Below are 24,424 nucleotides of genomic sequence, written 5' to 3' on the forward strand. Positions count from 1 at the left end.
GGAGGTGGGGTGTCGGGCGGTGCTTCGCGGACGCCGCCTTTTCGGCTCCCGGCGGCCACCGTTGGCAGAGCCTTTGGGTGTTGGAGCCACTGAGTCTTGGGTCTCCGGCGCGGCAGGGACGGCCAGCGAGCCGGTAAGGGCCGCCGCCCGCTTTCCTCCCTTCTTCCCCGCCGCCTCCGCTCATCTTGGTCTGATGCGAGTAGCTGCTCCTGCCCTCGCACCCTTCAGCCCCGCCACCAGGGGTAAGGGCCCAGGAACGTTCACGGGCCGGGCCAGCTCTGCCTGCTGCGCCCCTGCCCTCCCAGGGCCGGGCCCCTCACCTCTGTGTCCCCCCCCCAGCCCTGGCCCGCTTTGCTACCTACCGGCCCTGGTGTCGGTGTGCAGGCTCCGTCCCCAGGTTCCGTGGTTCTGTTCCTAGCCCTGTGTCCCGGGAGCCCCGGTAGATTGTTTACCTTCTGCCGGAGGGCCGGCTCCTGGGCAGCGTCGAGCAAGGAGCGCCGAGGGGTGGAGCTGAGCTGTTTGACATGGGCCGTGGAGGGGCCTCTGGCGTGGCCGAGAGCCTGTTTGTGACACCCGGTGTTTTCCATCAATGCTTTTTTCCTGGGCCTTCCCTCTTTTTCACTATCACACAGTGCAATGCTGTTGAGCAGAGCAGGCCGACTCGATATGTGTGCATGCACTGCTATCTGTACAGCGCTGTGATGCTTTAGCAATAGCTTTTGAAAGTGCTCAGAGCACAAGAAGTTTTTTTATGTACCATGGGAGCTGTCATGGAGGAATGTGCTGAGCCCTGCCCTGCAACAACCCAGCCTTGCAAACACCGATTAGCAGAGATTAGTGTCTCTGTGCCTTCTGTGATCGGGGTTTATAATAAGCCCTTATGACAACAGCCTGGTTTTAGGGTACTGGGGAGCTGCAAAAGGAGAGTGTCAGCACAATTCAAAGGAAAGGGGCAGTACACAGGTTTCGTATTGATGCTGGGATGTGGAGACAGTAGGGTGGTTTGTGTTTTAACCATTGTGTCGTGGCTGAGAGGCCTTTTTCAATTCTTAGGGTGGCTGCTTGTCATCTGTGTGACCTTGGACAAATCTTTTTTGTTCTGCCCAAGTTCCACCTTTAGCTAAGTGGGTTCAGGCTGTCAGCTCCTTTGGGTGCTGCATGGGAAGTCCAGTGTTAGCAGGACTGTTCAAAGAGAAATGATTGGGTGCCCAGTGCAGGAGGAAGATTGGGAAAGTCAGTAGGAGGGGATTTCTGATTGACAGTGTTTGGGTGGTGCAAGAGAGAGGAGTCACTAGAGTGATACCAGTGATGATTATCATGGCAGCTTTGAGGGTCAATTAGTTGATACAACAACCACATAGTCTTTTAGAATCTAAAGTTGCAAGTATTTCAAGTTAACGTATGTTAACTTGAGAGTAATTTTTGCCCCTGTCAGCACTGTTTGCATGGTCCACCATGATCTGAGAACATGTGCTTTTACTTTTCACTATTTTATCTGCATGCACTCCATTTCCCACTGGTGGGAGTGCTCTGATCTGCTGGGTTTTGCTGTGCAGACACTGTTACCTTTTAAGGACCCTGTGCAGGAGAGGATGCAGGGAAATAATGTGGCTCCCTTTGGGACTCAGATTTGTTAATACTTCAGAGCTGTAATCGGATGTCTGTAGGAGAAGGAGGGATAGTCGTGATTAATTAATCGGGGGTCCTGAGTAAAGCATGAGCTTTCTGAGAAGTCTCACATGCTGGTTTGGGAGGTATCAGCAGGTGGCAACATCTCCCTGAAAATTCTCATGTGGAAGAGTTGAATACTTGTAAATTTTTCTCGGGTAGCCTCAAGAGGTTGCTAAAGAGGGGCTTTTTGCTGCTTTAAGGATCGGGAGTCCTGCGCTGGATACATGGGTACAGACATGCACTGTGTGTAGAAGGATCACTTACCTAAGAGTTAAATCAGGATTTTAATATTTTTTCTTTTTTTTTTTTTCCTTCCAAACTGACACTTGTAGCCCAGCATCTGAGCAAAGGGCCACGTGATTCAGACCATGAATTAGCTGTCAGCACAGCTAATAAAAACAGTGTCAGGTAACCAAGGAGAAGTTAATCACAGCAAGCTGGCAAGATGCAGAGTGTTGTGCTGTACTCCCTGCTGACAGCTTTACTTTATTCGGCATGATACCATGATTGGATAGTTAGCAGCTCTGTTTAGCTAGAGTTATGAGACCACACTGCAGCCAAGCTCAAAAGGTTTTGAAACTGCACGAGAGTGACCCTGCTAGTCTGTGAATGACTACAGACGCGCATCATTTATGTTGCTGACATGCCCAGAAGGCCTGGGCACAGTCTGGGATAGAGAGGTGCTGGATCCTTTTGCCTCAGCAAGAATGAGATCCTATGTGGAACAATAATTTGCATTTATTCTCAGTTTTGCAGCCTCCTGGCTGCCTGTTGTTGATGTTTGAATTTCAGTTATCCTGCTACATTATTGCCCAACTAATCTCTCTCTAGTGACATGGGGAAGTCGTGCTCCCATTTTACAGGTGTCAGTTAATCCATTCAGGGTAAATAAAATGAATTGTTGTCAGAGCTGAGATTGAAACCCAGCAGCTACTTCTGGATCGTTTCTTCTCACCTTCTGCTGTTTACAAAGTCAAGCAGAAAGTCAAATGATTTTTTTCCGTTTGCTTCTCAGAGGAGTGAGAGCAAAGTACATTAACTGAATTGGCGTGGGCTAGCATTGCACTTTGTTTTCTGTTGCCACGTCACTTTTCTGCTTGGAATTTAGCCTTCCCTGAGATTCCTTTTGCGTATGTGTACACTGACATCAGCTTATTCAGTGAGAGCAACTAGTGCTTTGCAGACACATTTGTTTAAATTAGTTTCTGCAGCTCAGTTAAACCAACCTGGACTGAAGACCTGAGTATGTTGTTTAATGTAGATCCCATTCCTTTTCCTGAAACTCTTCTGTAATTGGAGTATATGAAAGAGAGAGCTATATATGAAACAAAATCTGGGGTCAGACAGCTGGGATTGTTTTGGGGTGGTTTTTTTTGTGTGGTTTTTTTTTTTTTTTAATTAATCCCCCAAAATACCCTAATTAATTCCAGTAAAACTCTATTCACGACCTCAGGAAGTAGCAAGTAACTTCTTTCTAGTAAGAGCAAATTGTTCTCATGTTATCCTGGTAAGGGGGATATTTTGTTACTGGTGCAGTTATTTTTGTGTTGATTTTATCTGCCTGTTCTAACCACTGTGTCAATTTTTTCCTAGAGCCTGGAAGATGAAGTTAAAGGAAATTGAGCGAACAGCTGTCCAAGCATGGAGTCCAGCAAACCACCACCCCATTTACCTAGCAACAGGTAAAGTTCTTCACAGTTTGTTGACTACTAAAGTGTGAGTCACAGAGAGATCTTATGTACAGTTGGTTTGAACTTTCAACAGCTCCCACTTTAATAATCTCTGGAAAACCTACTAGCAATATACTGAGAATATTGCAGCCTTTATGCTTTTTAAAGTGCCTGGTAGAGGATTATGTCTGTGCCAGACTTTGACACCTTAAAGGCTAGTGATTTTTCAAGGGGTGGATACGTGGGGGTTTTGATATAACTTCCAGTTAAGTCTGCATGAGCGCTTCACCTGCGTGCCTTGAAAAATACTTGGTATGTCCATGGGGAGAAAAAAAGTTCTTTTTGGTCATGTTCATTCAAGCTCACTTTTACTCCTGTTCGTCTGCAGTCATTATCACTGGCTTGGCAATCAAATAATAGAAACCTCTTCTCCCTAAAGTTGCCTGTTTTGGTTAACATTCAATTTTCAATACTTCTGCAAAACCTTACATTTGAATTTTGTTGATATTATTCATCACTGTTAATTTTATTTCCTGAAGCGCAAAGTCAGTCTCTTTACTGAGTTGGCAACAGGTGAGTTTAGTGTCTGTGTGGAACTGACAGTTTGGATTGTTATACTGGGTGTGCATGGCAAGGTTTCGGTAGTGGGGGCCTACAGGGGTAGCTTCAGTGAGAAGGTGCTAGAAACTTTCCCTGGGTCCAATAGAGCAAATACCAGCCATTTCCAAGACAGACCTGCTATTGGCCAAGCCCATCAGTGATGGTGGTAGTGCCTCTGGGATAATGTGTTTAAGAAGCTGAAAAGTTACTGTGTAGGAACAAATGCAGCTGGAGAGAAGAGTGAGAAGAAGCAGTTCTGCAGACACCATAGTCAGTGAAGAAGCAGGGGGAGGAGGTGCTCCGGGCACCAGAGAAGAGATTCCCCTGCAGCCCGTGGTGCAGACCATGATGAGGCAGCTGTGCCCCTGCAGCCCATGGAAGTCCATGGTGGAGCAGACCTCCACCTGCAGCCCCTGGAGGACCCCACACTGACACAGGGGGATGCCCAAAGGAGTCTGTGACCCTGTGGGGAGCCTGCTGGAGCAAGGTCCTGGCAGGACCTGTAGCAGCATGGAGAGAAGAGTCTGTGCTGGGGCAGGTTTGCTGCAGGACTTGTGACCCCATGGGGGACCCAAGCTGGAGCAGTCTGTCCCTGAAGGACTGCACCCCATGGAAGGGACCCACACTGGAGCAGTTCATGAAGAACTGTAGCCCATGGGAAGGACTTATTCTGGAGAAGTTTGTGGAGGACTGTCTCCTGTGGGAGGGACCCCAGGCTGGAGCAGGGGAAGAGTGTGAGGAGTCCTTCCTCTGAGCAGAAAGGAGCAGCAGAGGCAACGTATGATGAACTGACCATGACCCTCATTCCCCATCCCCCTGTGCTGCTGAGGAAGAAGGAGGTAGAAAATTTGGGAGTAAAGCTGAGCCCAAGAAGAAGAGAAGGTGGGGAGAAGGTATTTTAAGTTTTAGTTTTTTATTTTCTCATTATTCTACTCTGATTTTGGTTATAAATAATCAATAAATTCTAAACTGATTTCCCCAAGTCAAGTCTGGTTTGCCCATGACAGTGGTTGGTGAATGATCTCTCCCTGTTCTTATCTAGACCCATGCATTCATTATGTTCTTATGGGTCTTTCATTATATTTCTCTCCCCTGTCCAGCTCTCTCCCCTGTCCAGGTGAGGAGGGCAGTGATAGAGCAGCTTTAGTGGGCACTCAGCGTTCAGCCAGGGTCAACTCACCATAGTTGTGTGCCCAGCACTGCTATTTTGGTCTGATTTTTTTCCTCAGTGATGAATGTCAAAAGAAAGTGACAAAATTTCAACTTTTGCCTTAAAAGCAACAGCACCGTTTTGGGGGTAGATGGTCTATTTTGTGTTTCTGTAATGAGGCCAGAGTTTTGATTGGACCAACAGTCTTGGCTTTCATCTGCTTTAGGTCAGAAACTGCAAAATTTCATAATTTGTGCTGCTTTTTAATAGTCTCTTGGGCACTTTCCGTGCCATAGATGTTACAAAGCATCCCTGTGGTAACTGAGTGACTGTTTGCCTGTCAACATCCTATTATACAATGTCAATTCAATTTTTAGCTTTTATTCTGTAAGCTGAGAGAAGGGAGGAAGCCACCACTGGGTGACTGCTGTCTGTGGGTCACTGGGGTATGTTTAGTTGACTAAGGTTGAAGAACTTCAGCTGTAGACTAGGTTTAAAAGTTCTGATTAAGACTTCATGGTCATGGTTGAGGAGCAGTATACAGAAATATTTGGGATCATAATTGTATCTGGTTTTCATAATGTGACTGTACTTATCTGTTAGGTAAGGACTTAATATCAGAAGCTATGGCTGCTTGGAAAAAGATATATGAATTTTATCTATCCCAAGAGAGAAAGCTATTCATGCAACAGTGACCCTGGTGCCCAAAATTTATTGAAGAAGTTCTAATTTCTTTTGAAGTCTTTGTTACAGTTACTGGTCTCTCTTTCTGAGGTGTTCAGACATGTTCTCTCTTTGAACAGGTACACCAACGTTGTATTGGTTATGGAGAAATAGGTTTACAGTGCCTTGCTCTTTCTGTAGCTTGTGCTCTTGAAAAAAGTGCCCACTTGTGTTGTCCTTGTACTTCTACTAGGAACATCTGCCCAGCAACTAGATGCATCCTTCAGTACAAATGCCACCTTGGAGATATTTGAGGTTGACTTCAGGGATCCCTCCCTGGACATGAAGCAGAGAGGAACACTTCCTGCCTCAAACAGGTACTACTAGAGGCTCATACTGATGTATCAATCAGTAGAACTGAAAAGGGCTTTCCTGGTACAAGAATGGAGGGGAGGAGAAAACATGTTGAACATGTTTTCAGGGTATAAAATGATCTTTTGCATTAGTTGACCTCAGTCTTCAAGAATGGAATATTTTTGTTGACACATTGTGTTGGGTGTAAAAGTAGAGCAGTTGGACCATTGGAGAAACCTCAAAGGACTTATACTGGTAGTCAGTCAGTAGAGTCTTTCTGTTAGTTTGCTGGGATTAATGATTTCCAGTGAAGACACTAGAGGCAGATTGAAACTTACTTTCCAGCTTTTTTAGAAAAGGTGACTTCTTAGGCTCATCAGTGTAGGTGATGCTTGCACTCAGCGTAAGAAACAGTCTTGATTTCTAGCTAGCATATTCATAAAAGTGGTAAACATAATTTTCAGAAAATAGCTCTGAAAAGAAAGGGACATAGTCCTCTAATCTAATTTTCTATACAGTGTAGGTTAGAGGATATCACCCATCAAATATCATATGAGAGCCTAAACATTTTAAACAAACAAAACTAGCTCTTTCTCTGTAAGTTCTCTTTAAAAGTCTTTGGAAGGAAGCTCATTTCTCTTCTTGCATGTAAAAGCCATAGTCCTCTTAAAAATGGAAATGGTTACTTAAGGTGCAGACTGATGGTTATGTTTGATAGGTTGGAACATGGATGTGTTTTTTGGTAATGCAGAGGACATCTTGATTTCCACCAAATACTGTGGCCTATGCCAGCTTTTTTTTCGTATTTTTTAGGTTTCATAAACTGATCTGGGGTAACTTTGGAAATGGGTCTCCAGAGTCCTCCGGAGTGATCATTGGTGGAGGGGATAATGGTGTACTGACAATGTACAGTGTGCACCACATCCTGGCTTCAAAGGGCGAGCCTGTAATTGGGCAGACAGAAAAACATTCAGGTCCTGTTCGGGCTCTTGACTTCAACCCTTTCCAGGTAGGCAACATTAACATAATCAAGGGAATGTTAACCTCCATGTTAAGAAATATGTTTTCCCTTGAGTATAGTGATTTATAAATTGAAGAAACAGTTCTTAACTTGAAAGAGGCATGGTAGTTGTGACACAAGGCTGGTTTGGGACTCTGATTTGGGTTCTGTTCACAGCTTTGCCACTGAATTCCCCAGTGACCTTGGTTAAGTCTCTTATCTCCCTGTAAAATCGTGTCTTGTAATACTGTAACATGTTAGACCATTGCACATTTGAAATCAGAACCTCTTTTTTTAAATTTGTTCAGTTGGTGTTTAATTCAGTGGAGCTCTGATCACACTTGAAAGGACTGCAACATAAGCAAGTAGTGAACAGAGCACAGTTCTTGTGGTAACACAAAGGCAGATTGAAAGTTGTCTGCAGACCCTCGTGGGAAGCCTGCATCTTCTCAGAAGAAATACACGTGGTGCTGGGGTGCAGGGCAAAGGCTCAGCTGGCCAGAGGCAGTGGCTTGCACCCCTGTGCCAGAGTTTCATGATGACTAACAGCAGACACCTGCACATGTAGCTTGCTAGGCAGATTTTAAACTAGTCTGTACCATGGCGCAACTGAAGGCACAGGGGCCAGAGATGTGCTTAGTTTATAATCTGGTTATTACCTTTCTTCTTACCAGTGGCTGTAAAATGCAGTTCTTATTTGACACTTATTTGTAAGAAATGTGTCCTTTTTCCTTGTGAGCAGAAACTCAGCTTTGCTTTTCTTTCTTCTACAGAGTAACCTCTTGGCTTCTGGAGCCAATGATTCTGAAATTTTCATTTGGGACTTGAATAACTTCAGTGTGCCTATGACTCCAGGGGCTAAATCACAGGTAAAGAAGTTTTCCTCTGGATAGTTTCACCTCTGCAGTTGTAAATCTTACTAGGCAAGGCAAAAAGATGTGAGTGTGTGGAGTCATCCTTGTCTAGTCAAGCTGTGAAGGGAGAATGACCTTGATGTCTGTCAGAAGAAAGAATAATCAGAAGTGACTGATTAGCTTCATTCTGGGGAGGTGGAAGAGTGTTGTAAAGGGAGGGGGGAGGTAGGCTGACAAGTGCTGGAGTGATGCACTTTGCATGGATGGGTAAGCTCTTTGTGGATTTGAGTCAAGTAACTGACCAGTTTATCTTGTGATCCAGCTGGGGCATGTGTGATGGATTAAGAAGGTTTATTGGGCCTTCTCTGAGGGATGAATTTATTTCAGGCTTCAGCTGAAGCTTTTCATATCTCATGAAAGTAATATCCATAGCAGAGTCACTGAGCCATTTAATGCATCTTGGCTATTACTCCCGGATAACATTTCCCAAGTTTGAAGAGGAAGAAGCTTCTGATATTTTGGTGCTGATAGTGCTATTCAGGGCAATCAACTCCTGAAAGTGGAAAAAATCATAGTAAACTTGCCTAACAGCAGGCCATGTTTTGCCTCCAGTAAGCCTCCTGTTTGTTTCCTTGCCTATGTCCTTGTGCTGCGGTAGATACTGTAACAACAATTAGCCTTGAATGCTTCATCATTTTCCATCTCACTGCACTCCTGAAATGTTGCACACATTAAGTTCATCCCAGGAGTCAGGGTAGAAGCATCTATGTTCTCTCAGCTACAGTTCTCTATGGACTGATTTGTAATACATATGGTCAGTGCAGAATCCAGCACCTGTCCCCAAAATGCAAAGGTGCTTTTCCAGGTGATGTTCCCCCATAGAATTTGACTATCCACTATACTTTCTGAGTAAAGGACTTCCTGTGCTTCCAAGTCTTTCTGCTCAGTGCTGCTGCTACTTCCAGCTGATCAGTGATTGAAGAGAGAAGTCTATATATATCAAATCCCTTAGTTAGGCTAGTGACAGAATCCTGTGATTAGTGTTCCCTCAGCATGGCGATAATGGATGTGTGGCCTTTCCTGTCTTGGCAGCCTCATGAAGACATTAGTGTGGTGTCCTGGAATCGGCAGGTGCAGCATATCCTGTCATCTGCTCACCCAAGTGGCAAGGCTGTGGTTTGGGACCTCAGGAAGAATGAGCCTATCATCAAAGTCAGTGACCACAGTAACAGAGTGAGTGGAGGAGAGGCTGTAATTCTAACCAGCTTATGACATGCTGCATGTGACTATGAAACAGTGGCACAGGCTCTTGGGATCAAGTATTTTTACTGTGGGAGCTGTTGGTTTTCCTAATATACCTCTTTTTGTACCTAATGAAGTGGAGAAACAAGACCCCTCACTGTTCTTAAAATTAGGGCACCCTTGCATTCAGTTTCTGTGTTCACAGTTCATTTATGAGAAGCCTCCTGTGCTTTCAACTTCTGTATGGTTAGTGGGGTTTGTTTTTTTTGCTGTGTAGTGAAGGTAAAAATACTTCCCACAGCAAGATATTTCTAGTTTTTCTTTGTCTTAAGCATTCTAGTCAAGTGCAGAATGATATGGCTCTGGACTATTTGTGCTATTGCCAGCTTGCTTTGCTGAATTTTCAGCCTATGCTATTTTTGTCCCTAGATGCATTGCTCAGGAATGGCCTGGCATCCAGAAGTTGCAACCCAGCTAGTCCTTTCTTCTGAGGATGACCGCTTGCCAGTGATCCAAATATGGGACTTACGTTTTGCTACCTCTCCTTTGAGCCAGCTGGAAGGGCACACAAGGTGAGGGTTTGCTTGTTGTGTGCCTCTTCAAGAATCTCCATCTTTAAAAGGTAGACATCTGAGAGACTTGACTTAGGAGACCTATAATTTTTTGCTAGGTCTGCTTTGTTTCACAGATGAATGTTTAATGGTAGAGATGAGAACTAGTATTTCTGAGCTTAAGTACCGGTGCATGCTATTTTCTTGGTAACAGGCTGGGCGAGTGGACTCTGTATGAAATATAACTTTTTTCTTTCTGATCTATTTTAGGGGAGTTCTCTCTGTCTCTTGGTGCCAGGCTGACCCTGAACTGCTGCTGAGTAGCGCCAAAGACAACCGGATCTTGTGCTGGAACCCAAGTGTGGGGGAGGTACATAATCACAGCTCTAAGTACACGTGGTCTGCTTTATAGAGTTGTGTGCTGTTCTGTGTGTGTGTCTTTTCTCTGTATCCTTATGGAGTGCCAATGAATTTCTTCTAGTATGTCTTCTACATTCTTCCTGTCTGGTGTGAATGTGAGAGTGTTGTCCTTATCCAAACTGAAAACAACAGAGACAGGCAGAGATTTTCTTTGCTGTATCTGTGTCAGAGACTATAGAAGGAAGAAAGCTTTAATTAAAACTTGATTTCAGCTAATTATGATTACTCTTGTTATGTTCACACTTGAGTGTTCTGTGCATCCTTTTGATTCTTCTTCTTCTAGGGTAGTAAGTTTTTTGGGGAGAAACTTGAATGAGAACGAGGAGCATTTGTTAGGGTCATTGAGAGGGGAACAACTAATTAAACGTGTGTGAACTTTCATATTGCAGTGGTTTCACATGTATGTGCTTATCTAGTCATATATCTCAAAACTGCTCTCTTTGAAATGTTTATATATCACCTGAATTAAAACAGGACTGTGTAAAAATTTTTTGCACACCTACTCTTTCAATGCAGAGTTTCTGGATAAAACTCGATTTTGAACTTTGAACAAAATTCACGCAGTTGGTCTGGATGATAGCATAGTGAAAGTACTCTCTCAATACTGAAAAAGTTCAGCAGGAGCCCCAGGCTCGATTTATTTTGTGGGACAATTTCACTTAGCCTTGGAGGCATGGAAAAAAAACAACAAACAAACCCATTTTCATAAAATGCATGAAATGCTGCTGTTGTGGTTTGATGGGGTTTGATGCATTTCCAGTGGTTAGAAGAGACTCAGACTCTGAAGCATTCCTGATGTCTAATTTTACAAAAGTCTTTTTGCTGTGTTATAGCAGAAAAATCTAAAAACAAGAAAACAGTTTTAGTGCAGCTGGCTTATCTTTATGCATGCTGCTGTAGATTTGCACTCCAAATTCAAGTTAGACATATATGCATGAACTATTGTTAAGGGACTTCTCCTGATTTGGTACTAATGAACAGAAGATTTTCAGTTGATACAAGAATTGGAAAGGTTTTCAGTAGTAAGGATAGTGCAGTTATAGAATGCCTGGTCTGGTAAGTTTGGGGAAGGGTTGATTTCTTCGTGTATTGGTGGATTGTGGTTTTGTTTGTTGTTTGTGTTTTCTTGGTTTATAGTTTTTTTTTTGTGTAGCCTTTTCTTTTGTTGTTGTTAATTAGCAATCTGCATTTTAATATAAGCAAATGCAAATTTTTGTACCTGGAACAGACAACACAGATCATGTTTCTACAGAAAAAGAAGCTGTGGTTCTCTGTGCTATGTGCATGTGAGGCATAAAGGAAATCTCTTCATTTTGCAGACTGGAGGTTCAAAGTCAAGGTTGTGTTAGTGGGTTGCCCAACATGAGGCAGGAAGTCTGTGACTGGGTCATGAATTGAACTTTGGTTTTTTGAGTACTAGACCAGAAACTTGTTGGCTGTGGTGTCCTTCATAGTTCATCTACAGCTGTTAAAGTCCTCTTGTTGTTTTACTTTTTTTCTATAGACTTATGTTTTCCTTGTAAATTTTTATTCCAGACTATTCTTTATATTTATATGTTCTTGCTGATGACACCTTCCTCTTCTGGCTTCTGTTTTTCTTGTGTTGTTTTATGTGTGTCTCCCTTGGTTAACAGCAGGTGTGACAATATTATACCACTCTGATACTGTAGTACTTAGGAAGCAGAGCAAAACTGACTTGTTGCTTTTGGATTTTGTTATATATACAACAATCAGAATCCTGTTGTATATCAGCTTTCTGTGTCTTTCTGCTTTTTGGGCTAAATGTGCTATAACTCAGTTGCAAATGTGTCCTTCAAGAAGCAAAAATAAAAGATTCATATACAGTGGTGATATGCAAATAGGGTGTGACACACTTGCTGTGTCACATTAATTTAGGGAAAGTGTAGGACTAATGTTGTACATCTGCCTTCTTTCTGTGATAGGTGGTTTATGAGTTGCCCATTCGGAGTCAGTGGTGCTTTGACGTCCAGTGGTGTCCTAGGAATCCTGCAGTCTTCTCTGCTGCCACTTTTGATGGGTGGATCAACATTTATTCTGTTATGGGTGGGAACTTAGAAGCTCAGCAGAAGACACAGGCTGACAAGGTAAAGTCCTGTGAACGTGTTATGGCTTGATTGGCAGTTACTCACCTGACTTCTGAGAGCGCTAGAAGCACATGTGTAACAATATGAATTTTATGTGATGCAGTCTGTTACATCCACCAGGTTGGATAGTTTCATGGTGTGGGAACCAGTGTGGGGTTCTTAATATCCACCAAGTCCCAAACGGACTACATTGCTCTGGACAAAGGTGTCTTCGTATTTCTTGTAAAATTCATTAGTGTGTAAAGACAACCAAGGCCAAGTGTAGTTTTAATGTTACATATATTTTATGGTTATTGCTACTAGACTAAAAGTAAAGCAGCACACCTGTTAGCAACAAGTTTGTCTTGTCATCATGTTAAATACATTGATATTAGTTGATACAGTATGTGATTCTTTATTAGTTTAGAAGATAATTTTAAGACATAGTTTATAAGACACTATTAGCAATTTTCCTCAAGTCAATTTACTATAATTTGGAGCATAAATATTTTGATACTGAAACCCATTACTTGGCCAATGAATAGATGGGCAACCTCTGAACAGATTAAATGTCAGTACTGTCTAAAATTTTAGTTTTAATCTGGTGTCTAGTCTTTTAATTCCCTCCCAGCCAACAATTCAGGTTTTAAGTGAATACATATGAGCTGGCATAAGTGTTATTTATATAGTAGTTTACAGCTGACTGAGTTCAGTTTCATAGGATTTGCAAGAGGTAGAAAATACTTTATCAAGCAATAGCTGTAGGAGATTAAGGATTTATTTAACCCATGGAGAATTTTCTTTCTGTGCATTCTTCATGATCATGTACCGCACTTCCACTGTTCTAAATTTGAGAACAGTATTGTCGAATAACTCCTAGATAAACAGAATAACAAGTAAGAACACAAATAGGAGAAGTCTTTTCTCCAGATTTCATGATATCAGGACAGAAAGTCTACTGAAGACCTGGTGATTAATGTTACTGCTACCCTGGTAGTGTGTATTTATTCTTCGAAGATTTAGGCTGATTGATCTGTTGGGTATAGCTGTTCCTTCAGGAAATGGTCTTTCTTTGGAATTGGTTTCCCCTCAAGAAAGACTTGAAAGGCAAAACACGTAGGTCTTGTCTGTGATTCTTTGGCAGCCTTAGCTTGATTGGCCTTCCTTTCGTGTATGGTGCTTGGCTCTATTTTGGAGCTATGCCCTGTGGTCCAGTCAGACTTGAAGAGAGTTATCTTTAGCAAACAACAAATCTTGAACAGGATTATCTTTAGCAAATAACAAATCAATACCAACAATGTTAAAAATTAAGAATGCTTTTGAACAGCACTGTATGTATGCTTCCTGACTTCCTGAGTGTCAGAAATCCAGATCAGGGGCCACTTTTAATGTTTTTTTGTGTAGACAAGAAAGCCTGGAGAGATTATTTCACTAGCTTCATCTAAGCTCTAAAAGCTTGAGATGGTCCTTAAAACTAACCCATTTGAAAGACCCCAGCAACAGAAGGGGAAACAGCATTCCTGTCTGAGAAAAACAAGAAATAAATTGGACAAATTTTGATCATGTGTTGCCACTGTCTTGCATGAAACAGTAGCTTTGTAACTTCTGTGTTTTAGCTGGATGCTAGGCCAAGCAATGTTTGTTAGGGAATTTGCATCTTGCAAGGGAAGAATTACTTGAAAATCTCAGAGGGTGAAGCTTTCTTGACAAATTATGTCTGGAACTGTTTGGAAATAGAATTCACCTCACAGAGGGTCTTGGTGGTACTCCAGTAAGAGATGCTGTAATAGCCTACTAGCCTCTTTCTTCATCATCAGGGAAAGCAACTAATTACTAAGCAATAGTTTTTTAGTGCTTACTCTGTGCTGAGAGAAATTTAATTATATCTTACATCTTTCTCCATCTGATTGTAGATTTCTTCCTCCTTCAACAATTTGGATCCCTTTGGGACAGGACAGATCCTCCCTCCTCTGCAGGTGCCGGAGCAAGTAGCTCAGACCACCTTGATTCCACCATTAAAAAAGCCACCCAAGTGGATTCGCAGACCTGTGGGGGTTTCATTTGCAGTAAGTGAATGGATCATCCTTAACTTGAAATGCAGTAGATGTGTCATCTTGCAACATAGTCCTTTTCTTTCCCTAGAGAAACCTTTATCTTCCCATTACTAATTGTTTTAATGCCTGTTTAAGGTGCAGTATGGGGTCCCATGCAGCTCAACATTCAGCATTCAGATGTATTTCCAACAAGAGAGTCCTATAGCAGAGAATGGGAGGTTATTAAGTAGGAGTTAACAAAGCTAAGGAAGATTCATAAAAACTGTTCTTGTAGGCTATAACATGCATTCCCATTCTCCTGTCTCTTCCCCCTTCCTATCCAGGTATTTAATTTTCTTCACTTCTTTGTTCCTAAATCAAAAGGCTGAATTGTTCTTTTGGCCTGTGGCTTGACTTGTTCTCTGTCAGTTTAGTGTGTGACATTTGCATTATAGTTTTTATCACTGCAGCCTTCCTCTCCATGTCAGAAAAGAGCAAATGGTTCCAAAGGTTACATTTCCTCTATGCCTCTCACACATTTGCCATTGGCTGGGCCTGATAGCCCGTACACAAGTGTCATGGTTTTCAGTTTTTAGCTGAAGGGCTTGTGATGTGAGCTCTCCCTGTGCTCCTACCATCCATAAACATTAAACTGTTTGGGTTCGTTGTGATCACAGCTTGAGCTTGAGTCTGCCTTACTAAATAAAAAGCTGAGTGAATTGTGTTAACCTTCATTTGTAAGAATGCTTACTGTGTCTGCCTCTTGTCTTTCTCAGTTTGGAGGAAAATTAGTTACCTTTGGTCTTACCAAAGCTCCTGGGCAGCAAATGCAGCAGACTTACCCACACCAGGTATTCATCAGTCAAGTCACTACTGAAACTGAATTCCTGCTCCGATCCAGAGAACTGCAGATGGCCTTGCAGTCAGGGAACCTTCTTGATTACTGCCAGGGCAAGATCCAGACAGCCAAGTTTCCATTTGATGAGAATCTTTGGAACTTTTTGAAGGTAGGATGACTTTGAAACACAGAGGTCAGTTCTTCTACAGTCCTGAGGTGGAATGTGTTCATTATGGTCCTCTATAGCCCTTTATATTGCTGTTCTGTAAGATATAAAATGGAACTGAATAGGCTGTTTACTTACTCATCCAAAGAAAAGCGTTTGCTTTTGAGGTCTTGGAGGTTGTCTTATTTTTCAGTAGGAATGGGCTTTTCAGTGGACTCATCTGGGCCTCCTGTCAAGGTACTAAACTGGATTTTCTCATCTCAATCCACTACCAGGCTGTATCTGCCTGCTACCTGTAGAGTTCTTATTTCTCAAGGCAAAGTCCAAATAAGCAATGAGATTCCCCAGTAATAAGGGAGAGAGCTGTGGTGCCATGAGGACTGACTGTAGCCCTACATAGGACGATGGTTTCGTTGGCAATTTGGTAGTATGAAAGAGTTTGGTAATGAGGAGTGGCCGCTTTCCTGTAGAGGCAGAGCTTAGCCTTGGAAGAGCCTTACAGACACTTACTTATTGGCAGACTATGTTTGGCACAATATTGGTATCTTTTCCACAGTGTTACATTTGCATGAGGAATCAGATCTCTTGAATAGGGTAGCCAGGGGTTATCTAGGTGGTGACAGTAGCCTTCATTGCAGGGGTCATTGCAACAATGTCTTCAGCTGCTTTGGATGAGATATGTTGAACTGTCATTCTAGTGAATTGTAATCCAGCTGGCCTATGGTCCTGTGAGACTACTCTAGCACATACAAGACTTATTACTATTTATTGTCTTAAACTACAAACCAAGCTTCTGTACAAAAGACTGCCCTGCATGACCATTTTTATATCTTCAAGAACAGTTTATCAGTCCTGCAGTAGGAACAGCCTGGGACTTAACTGAGACAAATTCTCCTTGCAGAATGTTAGCCATGCATTAAAGCATACAAATAGAACCTATCAATTAGGTTGCTTGCAGCCTGTGGGGATCTCCAGGACTGTCTGAAGTCCCCACCCAGGGAGCTTCTGTGCCAGTTAAGTAAGTTTTGTGAAGCTGTCTAGGAGTTCAGGCAAGCACCTTGTCTTGGTTTCATCCAGACTCAAATCAGTCCACTGTTTCTATGCAGAGATTAGCTTGGTAATTCATAGACCATCCAGGGAATTAATGTCCACCTGCACTAGGTATGCATATGGTTATAGCCCTGATTTGCAGTTTTAAGTATGCGACAAATTTGAATTTCATCCTTTTCTCATGATTATAACTTAAATTACATAGATTTTCCCCCACTGATCATTAGGTGAGCTTGTCATAATTGAGTTCCTTATGTATAAACTAGCTCTAAACTTTGATGCTGATAAACATTGACAGTGAGCAGATGTCTAAGATTTCACATATTTTCTTGTCTTTTTGATATCCTTTGGGACTCAGGTGAACCTGGAGCAGGAATCCAGGACTAAACTCCTCAAGCTGCTGGGCTACAGTAAAGAGGATCTAGAAAAAAAGGTATGGGGTCTTTACAATAGAAAGAAACCTTTACTGGACTGAAGCTGCTGCAGGAGAGTTGTAGGGTCCGTACTGAAAATGGGTGAGTGATCTTACAGCACACAAAAGACATTTCAGATGCTTGAGAGGCACCTGAGGTATCTCTAATTAAAAAGCAAATGTGGACACTTACAAGGGTGTAACTGTAGCTCTGCTGGATCAAATTAAAGGGGTCTTGAGCCCAGGTATCTTGGTTCCAGTTGCTGGAGCTCTGGGATGTGTATAATAATAGTGCAGTTGACAGCTGCGTCTAGCATCCAGCTCTCTGTGTCTTAGGGGATTCCTTAACCAGAAAGAAGGTGGCAGGTGAGGACAGTCTGGCATAGCACTGTTGGAGCTGCAGGAGAGGAAACTCCCTTGTGTGGACAGTGCTCTGAAAAGGATAAATAAGCTTTGATGGGCAGCCAGCCAGGAATAGAGAGAGGTAGAGCTTTTCAGACAGGTGAAGGAGCTTCAGGAATTGTGCCTAGGGCTTTCCAGTCACTTGGCGGCTTTGTCGCCCAGGTGTGTAACTTAGATAGGGGTTTCAATCTGTGCATGTCTGTTACTTTTCTAGATCACCTCGTGTTTGAGTAATGGAATCCCAGATACACAATCCCTTCCTGAGGCAGATGTGATAAATGCTGCACAACCAGATCAGGTATGTCCTGTACATCTTGCCAGCCTGAGAGAACAGTGGAGGGCAGAATGAATGGGAAGATTTAATTCCAACCAAAAATTGTTTGGCTCAGTGAGAGCATTGCAGAAGGCAGTTCACAGGCACTCACGGGGTCAGACTGAACAATCATAGTGGCTCCGGCTGGCTTTAAAACAAACCAGTGAATGATGAAGACAGACTCCTGGCTTTTAGCACTGCAAGAAGGCTTGCTTCACAAGTGTTGATTTCTTCAGTGATAGAATTAACCTCACTCCAGCTTAATTTCATGCTTCAACTCTGGATTTCCTGTGTGAAGCTTCTGCTGTGGTATTTCTTTTGCATTTCTTTCCTTTCACCTCTGTCCTTTAAATGTATTCTCACATGATTTTGGGATGTCCATCTTCAGATGCCTTCCAAGGCCTGGTTCACCATGCACTGTAAATTTTGCTCCTCTAAGGTACCTAAAACTGCTGTCCTCAAATTAGTAGTCTTCACAAGCCTTAAACACGGGCTGAGATATTCTAGGGGTAACAATTGTGTCTTGCATTTCAGTGGAGCACAAAGCATGGCTGTAATCCTGCCTGTGAGTTACAGGTGTCACTTGCTTGGCTTGTTCCTGTTCTGTCCAAAATTGTTTAACTTGCTCAGGAGCTGGAAGTTGAGTTGATGAATGCTGGCCAGCAATACTGGTGGCACTGCATGTCTTATAACTGCTCTTTGTTGCTGCCCTGGTGAAACTGTGCAGGTTGATAGAGCAGTTAACAGGAGGTATGGTGGGTTTCCAAGTTGAAATTGGATTTATATGAGCATGCTTAACCAAATGGAGAGCAGCCCCACCCCACTCTGTAATCCTGTTTTGGACAAGATCTGTGTGTTTAATAAATTAATTAACCTCTTGTGCTCTTTGCACAGCTTTTGATAAATACCAGTGATGATGTAGCTGCTGTTTCCTCCTCTTCAGCCTTTTTTGACAACCTCATCCCACAGAATATGAGCACATTGGAGATTCCTGTCACAGAAGGTATATAAAGTGTGTTTCTTCCCTTAAAAGAAAAGAGGAGAGGAAGAAAAAACAGAAAATTAGAGACCCAAAGAAGCTGGTCCTCTCCAGCAGATGGATAGTTTTAAAACACATGACCCTTCCCAGTGTCACACAGTATCTCAACATTGTGCAGGGACATGCTCTTTCTAGATAAGAGACCCATTAAAAATATAGGAGAATCTTCTAGATTATGGACTAGCAGTTAAGTCAGTGGGGTTTTTTTTGGAGTGCAAGATCTGGTTTGGGCTTCCAAATTATTATTTTATTTTATTTTTAGCTGGGCTTCTATATGTTACTTTTTTTTTTACTGCTGGCTCTTTAAAGCAAGCATCATCAGCACATCTGGATGATGCTCCTGTGGGTTGACTCTGCTTCTCACCTCTGTAGATACAGATGGACTCATCAGCCAGGCCCTTTTGTTGGGAAATTTTGAGAGTGCAGTGGAGCTGTGCATGCGAGCAGAGCGCTTTGCTGATGCCATCATCTTAGCGATTGCTGGTGGGGAGAACCTTCTGAAGGAGACGCAGAAGCGCTACTTTGCCAAGCGGAAGACAAAACTCTCCATGGTAAGTGACAGTTTTGTGTACCCACTGAGCTGGGGAAGGTGTGTGATATCTTGGCAGATGTTTGTCTGAATGGATGTGGAAATACTTTGGCAGGAAGTAGAATGTCAGCAGAATCTGTGCATCTCCTCTTGACTCACCATTTACTTTTGGTAGTTTTATGACAATTCCGTGTTGCCCACATAGAATATCTGTATTCTCTGATCCTTTTTTTATGTAATGATTTGTGCTTCAGCACAACTTGAGCTTCAGCTCCCCATGCTTGTAACCTGTGGAGCATACTGCCTGTGTGCAGTCAAGATGGGAAGGTCCTAGCTTATTAATTTACAAATTGGGAAGTGCAACAGGGGTTGGGATATCCTAGTACTACATTCCCCATCACTGATACTAGCTGCTCTGAAACAAGACATGTTAAACAGATCTTTAGTCTTGCCTAGTGAAGCTGTTTCTGTATTCTCTTAAGTAATTTCTTGGGCTTTTTTTACTGTCTTTAGAGACATTGGGTTTTGTATGCTGTTAAGATTGGGATGCTGGGATTGGTGGAACTTGATGGAATGGTGAACTAGTTGCTCACTGTAATAGTGTGGGAAGTGTGTCTGAAAGTGAGCTGTCACTGTAGGTCTTAAGCAGTCAGCTTATCTTTGTCTTCAGTGATTGACAGGACTTCTGCTTCCCTTACAGCTGCTTTCCTCCATTGTGCAACAGAACTGGCAAGATATTGTTTGCACATGTGATCTGCAGAGCTGGAAGGAGGCACTGGCCATCTTGTTAACATACTCAAAGCATGAGGACTATACTCAGCTCTGTGGTATGTGGCATACTGTTTTGATATGGTTTCCCTAGATGAGGGCACCTCTGAAGTACTTACAGAAAGAAGTGGATACAGTTGAGGAAGGAAAGCACTCCTTACTCATTACAGCTAGCTGGAACTTAAGTATGGACTGTTGTGTTAGGAGAATAATAAATGCACCTGTAGCCGAGAATCATGGTATGAAGTTATATATACTGATATATCCTGTCACCTCTACCAAAAGCATGTTTAAAAACAGGATGGGCACTAGGCTGAGACACTAAAAGGGTGATATTTATGATTTCATTCTAAGGAGAAATGGATTCTCTGACAGTAAAAGGTCAGGTAGCTTCACTCCATCTGAAAGAGGTTTACCTTTCCAGCACATTCCCTTCCCTTTTAAGCTCAGAAGTAGGGGTTAATGAACATTTGATGACTTCAGTAGTTTCCTCAGTTCTGTTAATAGTTCAACATGCTCAGCAGCTGGTTGTTCTGAGAGTCAGAGTTAGGGGCAATCTAGTGACTGAATCTGATGAAGTTACTCATGTTGCTTAGCTGGGAATTTGCTCCTGGCTGATGGGAATAGCTAAGAGCTAAGTGCTGTTGGAGAAATGCCAGCAGTTTATACAAGTAATATGACACGACTTGAAATGCAAGAAAACATGGCATTTCTTACAGACCAAATTGTAGGGGTGGACCGTGGCTGTTGTGGTGATAGTGAGATAGCTCCAGGTCATCTTTATCTCCTGGCATTTGCTAAACACTGACAAGTGCCAGATTGCCAGTTGTCCCTGATACTGGACACTACTGGTGGAGATTCTCATCCCTCTTTAGGAAAAAAATGTGTTGGATTTTTTTTTTCACTGAATTAGTTTCTCTTTTTTGTATTTTTTTTCTTTCATTTATATATAGAATCATAGAATAGTTAGGGTTGGAAAGGACCTTAAGATCAACCAGTTTCAACCCCCTGCCATGGGCAGGGACACCTCACACTAAACCATGTCACCCAAGGCTCTGTCCAGCCTGACCTTGAACACAGCCAGGGATGGAGCATTCACAGTTTCCCTGGACAACCCATTCCAGTGCCTCACCACCCTTACAGTAAAGAACTTCTTCCTCATATCCAATCTAAACTTCCTCTGTTTAAGTTTTAACCCATTACCCCTTGTTCTGTCACTGCAGTCCCTAATGAAGAGTCCCTCCCCAGCATCCCTATAGGCCCCCTTCAGATACTGGAAGGCTGCTATGAGGTCTCCATGCAGCCTTCTCTTCTCCAGGCTGAACAGCCCCAACTTCCTCAGCCTGTCTTCATACGGGAGATGCTCCAGTCCCCTGATCATCCTCGTGGCCCTCCTCTGGGCTTGTTCCAACAGTTCCATGTCCTCTTTATGTTGAGGACACCAGAACTGCACACAGTACTCCAGGTGAGGTCTCATGAGAGCAGAGTAGAGGGGCAGGATCACCTCCTTCGACCTGCTGGTCACGCTCCTTTTGATGCAGCCCAGGATACGGTTGGCTTTCTGGGCTGTGAGCGCACACTGAAGCCGGCTCCTGTTCATTTTCTCATTGACCACCCCCCCCCAAGTCCTTCTCCGCAGGGCTGCTCTGAATCTCTTCTCTGCCCAACCTGTAGCTGTGCCTGGGATTGCTCCGACCCAGGTGTAGGACCTTGCATTTGACATGGTTAAACTTCATGAGGTTGGCATCAGCCCACCTCACAAGCATGTCAAGGTCCCTCTAGATGGCATTCCTTCCCTCCAGCGTATCAACTGAGCCACACGGCTTGGTGCTATCGGCAAACTTGCTGAGGGTGCGCTCAATCCCACTGTCCATGTTACTGATAAAGATATTGAACAGGACCGGTCCCAACACCGATCCCTGAGGGACACCACTCGTTAATGGTCTCCAGCCAGACATTGAGCCATTGACCACAACTCTTTGCATGTGGCCATCCAGCCAGTTCTTTATCCACCGAGTGGTCCATCCATCAAATTGATGTCTCTCCAATTTAGAGACAAGGATGTCATGGGAGACAATGTCAAATGCTTTGCACAAGTCCAGGTAGATAACGTCAACTGCTCTACCCTTGTCCATCAGTTCCATAGCCCCATCATAGAAGGCCACCAAATTGGTCAGGCAGGATTTCCCCTTAGTGAAGCCATGCTGGCTGTCACCAAGCACCTTGTTGATTTTCATGTGCTTTAGCATGCCTTCTAGGAGAATCTGCTCAAAGATTTTACCTGACACAGAGGTGAGACTGACTGGTCTGTAGTTCCCTGGGTCATCCATTTTCCCCTTCTTGAAAATGGGGGTTATATTTCCCTTTTTTCCAGTTGTCAGGAACTTCACCCGACTGCCATGATTTCTCAGATATGATGGCCAGTGGCTTTGCAACTTCATTCACCAGCTCCTTCAGGACCCGCAGATGGATTTCATCAGGACCCATGGACTTGTGCACATTCAGGTTCTTAAGATGGTCTCGAACCAGATCCTCTCCTACAGTGGGCCTGGGGTCTTCATTCTCACAGTCCCTGCATCTGCATTCCAAGACTTAGGTGGTGCGGTCAGAGCCTTTGCCAGTGAAGATTGAGGCAGAGAAGTTATTAAGAACCTCAGCCTTCTCCAAATCCATGTAGCCAGTTCTCCTGATAGCTTCCAGAGAGGGCCCACGTTGTCCTTAGTCTGTCTTTTATTTGCAGTGTACCCATAGAATCCCTTCCTGTTATCCTTAACATCCCTAGCCAAGTTTAATTCTAACTGGGCCTTAGCTTTCCTGACCTGGTCCTTAGCTTCGCAGACAACATCCCTGTGTTCTTCCCAGGCCACCTGTCCTTGCTTCCACCTTTTGTAAGCCTCTTTTTTCCCTTGAAGTTTCCTCAGTAGCTCCTTATCCATCCAAGGAGGTCTCCTGGCCCTCCTGCTGCACTTCCTTCTAGTTGGAATGCAACACTTCTGAGCTTGTAGCAGGTGATCCTTGAATATCAACCAACAGTCTTGGGTCCCCCTGCCCTCTAGGGCTATATCCCATGGAACCTTACTAAGCAGGTTCCTGAAGAGGTCGAAGTCTGCTCTCTTGAAGTCCAGCGCAGTGAGCTTGCTGCACGCTCTTCTCACTGTCCTGAGGATCTCGAATTCGATCATCTCATGATCGCTGAAACCAAGGCTGGAGTGTCACATTTCCAACCAGCCCTTCCCTGTTGGTGAGCACGAGGTCAAGCATGGCACCTTTCCTTGTCAGCTCCTCTATTACTTGCAGAAGGAAGTTGTCTTCTACACAATCGAGGAACCTCCTGGATTGCTTGTGCCGGGCTGTACCGTCCTTCCAACAGATGTCAGGGTGGTTGAAGTCACCCATGAGAACAAGGGCCTGCGCGCTGAGGCTGTGCCTATCTGTCTATAGAGTGCTTCATCCACAGAATCCTCTTGATTAGATGGTCTGTAACAGATCCCCACAGTAATGTCTCCCATCTGGAAAGACACACAGAAATTGGCAGATATATAAAAAAGTACTTTTTTCAACCAAGTTGTCTTTGGGATTCCTTAATGATGTCCATTTTTCTGTGTTATCCAAGAATTGTACAGCAAAGCTGCTGAAGGGTCTAGAACATAAGTCTTACGAGGAGCGGCTGAGGGAGTTAGGGTTGTTTAGCCTGGAAAAAAGGCTGAGGGAAGACTTTATCACTCTACAACTGCCTGAAAGGAGGTTCTAGTGAGGTGGGGGTCAGTCTGTTCTCCCAAGTAACAAGCAATAGGACAAGAGGAAATGGCCTCAAAGTGCACCAGAGGAGGTTTAGGCTGGATATTAGGATTTTTTTTTTCACTAAAAAGGGTTATCAAGTATTGGAACAGGCTGCCCAAACAAGTGGTTGAGTAAACATCCCTGGAGGTATTTAAAAGACGTGTAGATGTGGCACTTAAAGACATGGTTTAGTGGGACTTGGCAGTGTTAGGTTTTTGGCTAGGCTCAGTCTTTAAGGTCTTTTCCAGCCTAAATGATTTTATGATTCTAATTAGGTGCAGATCCAGAACTGTCAACAGCTTTTCATGTCAAGCCACAGTAAGATAGTTAAGAGATGAGCACTGGAGTTAACGAGCTCTTCAGAAAGAGTGTGTTAAATGTTGGCTGTATTTCTTCCTCTCTAGACATGCTAGGTTCCCGCCTAGAGTCAGAGGGAGATGCGGCCCTATCCAATGATGCCTGTCTCTGCTATATCTCATCAGGCAATGTGGAGAGGTTGGTGGAATGCTGGGTAAAAAACCATGAGACTTCGTCACCCCTTGCCCTGCAGGTACAGGTGCTATAATGTTGGTTTGGCTCCTCTTTAGGCTATTCTGGTAGCCTTGATCTGTTTGCATTACCCCATCAAACAGTATTTGGCTTCCAGCCAACAGTGAAGACCTGTTTGTAGTCACCAAGGTATCTCATTCTAGCCTGGGTTATGGGCTTACATCTAAAGGAGGCTTTCACTTTCAAACATTTACAGTTTGTATTATTTAGGGAGTAGTGATTAGATTGCACATAAATCCAGCCACGGACAGATTTACAGCTCACCTTCCTGTCTTTCTGTACTGAT

General features: G+C 43.5%; 1 protein-coding gene across 4 annotated transcripts in view; it reads left to right on the forward strand.

Moving 5' to 3' along the window:
* Positions 1–24,424, forward strand: part of SEC31B (SEC31 homolog B, COPII coat complex component) — a 37,448-nt gene continuing 13,024 nt past the window's right edge. For 2 of the 4 annotated variants that reach the window (XM_062606724.1, XM_062606727.1), the window contains exons 1-17: positions 1–133; positions 3,265–3,353; positions 6,008–6,131; positions 6,922–7,117; positions 7,882–7,977; positions 9,055–9,195; positions 9,634–9,776; positions 10,026–10,125; positions 12,119–12,280; positions 14,173–14,325; positions 15,069–15,299; positions 16,705–16,779; positions 17,375–17,458; positions 18,368–18,476; positions 18,885–19,063; positions 19,742–19,868; positions 23,994–24,139. In XM_062606724.1, the coding sequence (XP_062462708.1) occupies positions 3,275–3,353; positions 6,008–6,131; positions 6,922–7,117; positions 7,882–7,977; positions 9,055–9,195; positions 9,634–9,776; positions 10,026–10,125; positions 12,119–12,280; positions 14,173–14,325; positions 15,069–15,299; positions 16,705–16,779; positions 17,375–17,458; positions 18,368–18,476; positions 18,885–19,063; positions 19,742–19,868; positions 23,994–24,139 (2,145 nt within the window). In that variant the 5' untranslated portion in view covers positions 1–133; positions 3,265–3,274. Of the gene's footprint in view, positions 243–2,776; positions 2,915–3,264; positions 3,354–6,007; positions 6,132–6,921; positions 7,118–7,881; positions 7,978–9,054; positions 9,196–9,633; positions 9,777–10,025; positions 10,126–12,118; positions 12,281–14,172; positions 14,326–15,068; positions 15,300–16,704; positions 16,780–17,374; positions 17,459–18,367; positions 18,477–18,884; positions 19,064–19,741; positions 19,869–23,993; positions 24,140–24,424 lie in introns of those variants that run through there. The other 2 variants (XM_062606726.1, XM_062606725.1) reach the window with 2 other exon arrangements.

This window comes from Pezoporus occidentalis, unplaced genomic scaffold, assembly GCF_034315485.1.
Source record: "Pezoporus occidentalis ecotype Australia unplaced genomic scaffold, CSIRO_AGI_Poc_V1 ctg98, whole genome shotgun sequence".
NCBI lineage: Eukaryota > Metazoa > Chordata > Aves > Psittaciformes > Psittacidae > Pezoporus > Pezoporus occidentalis.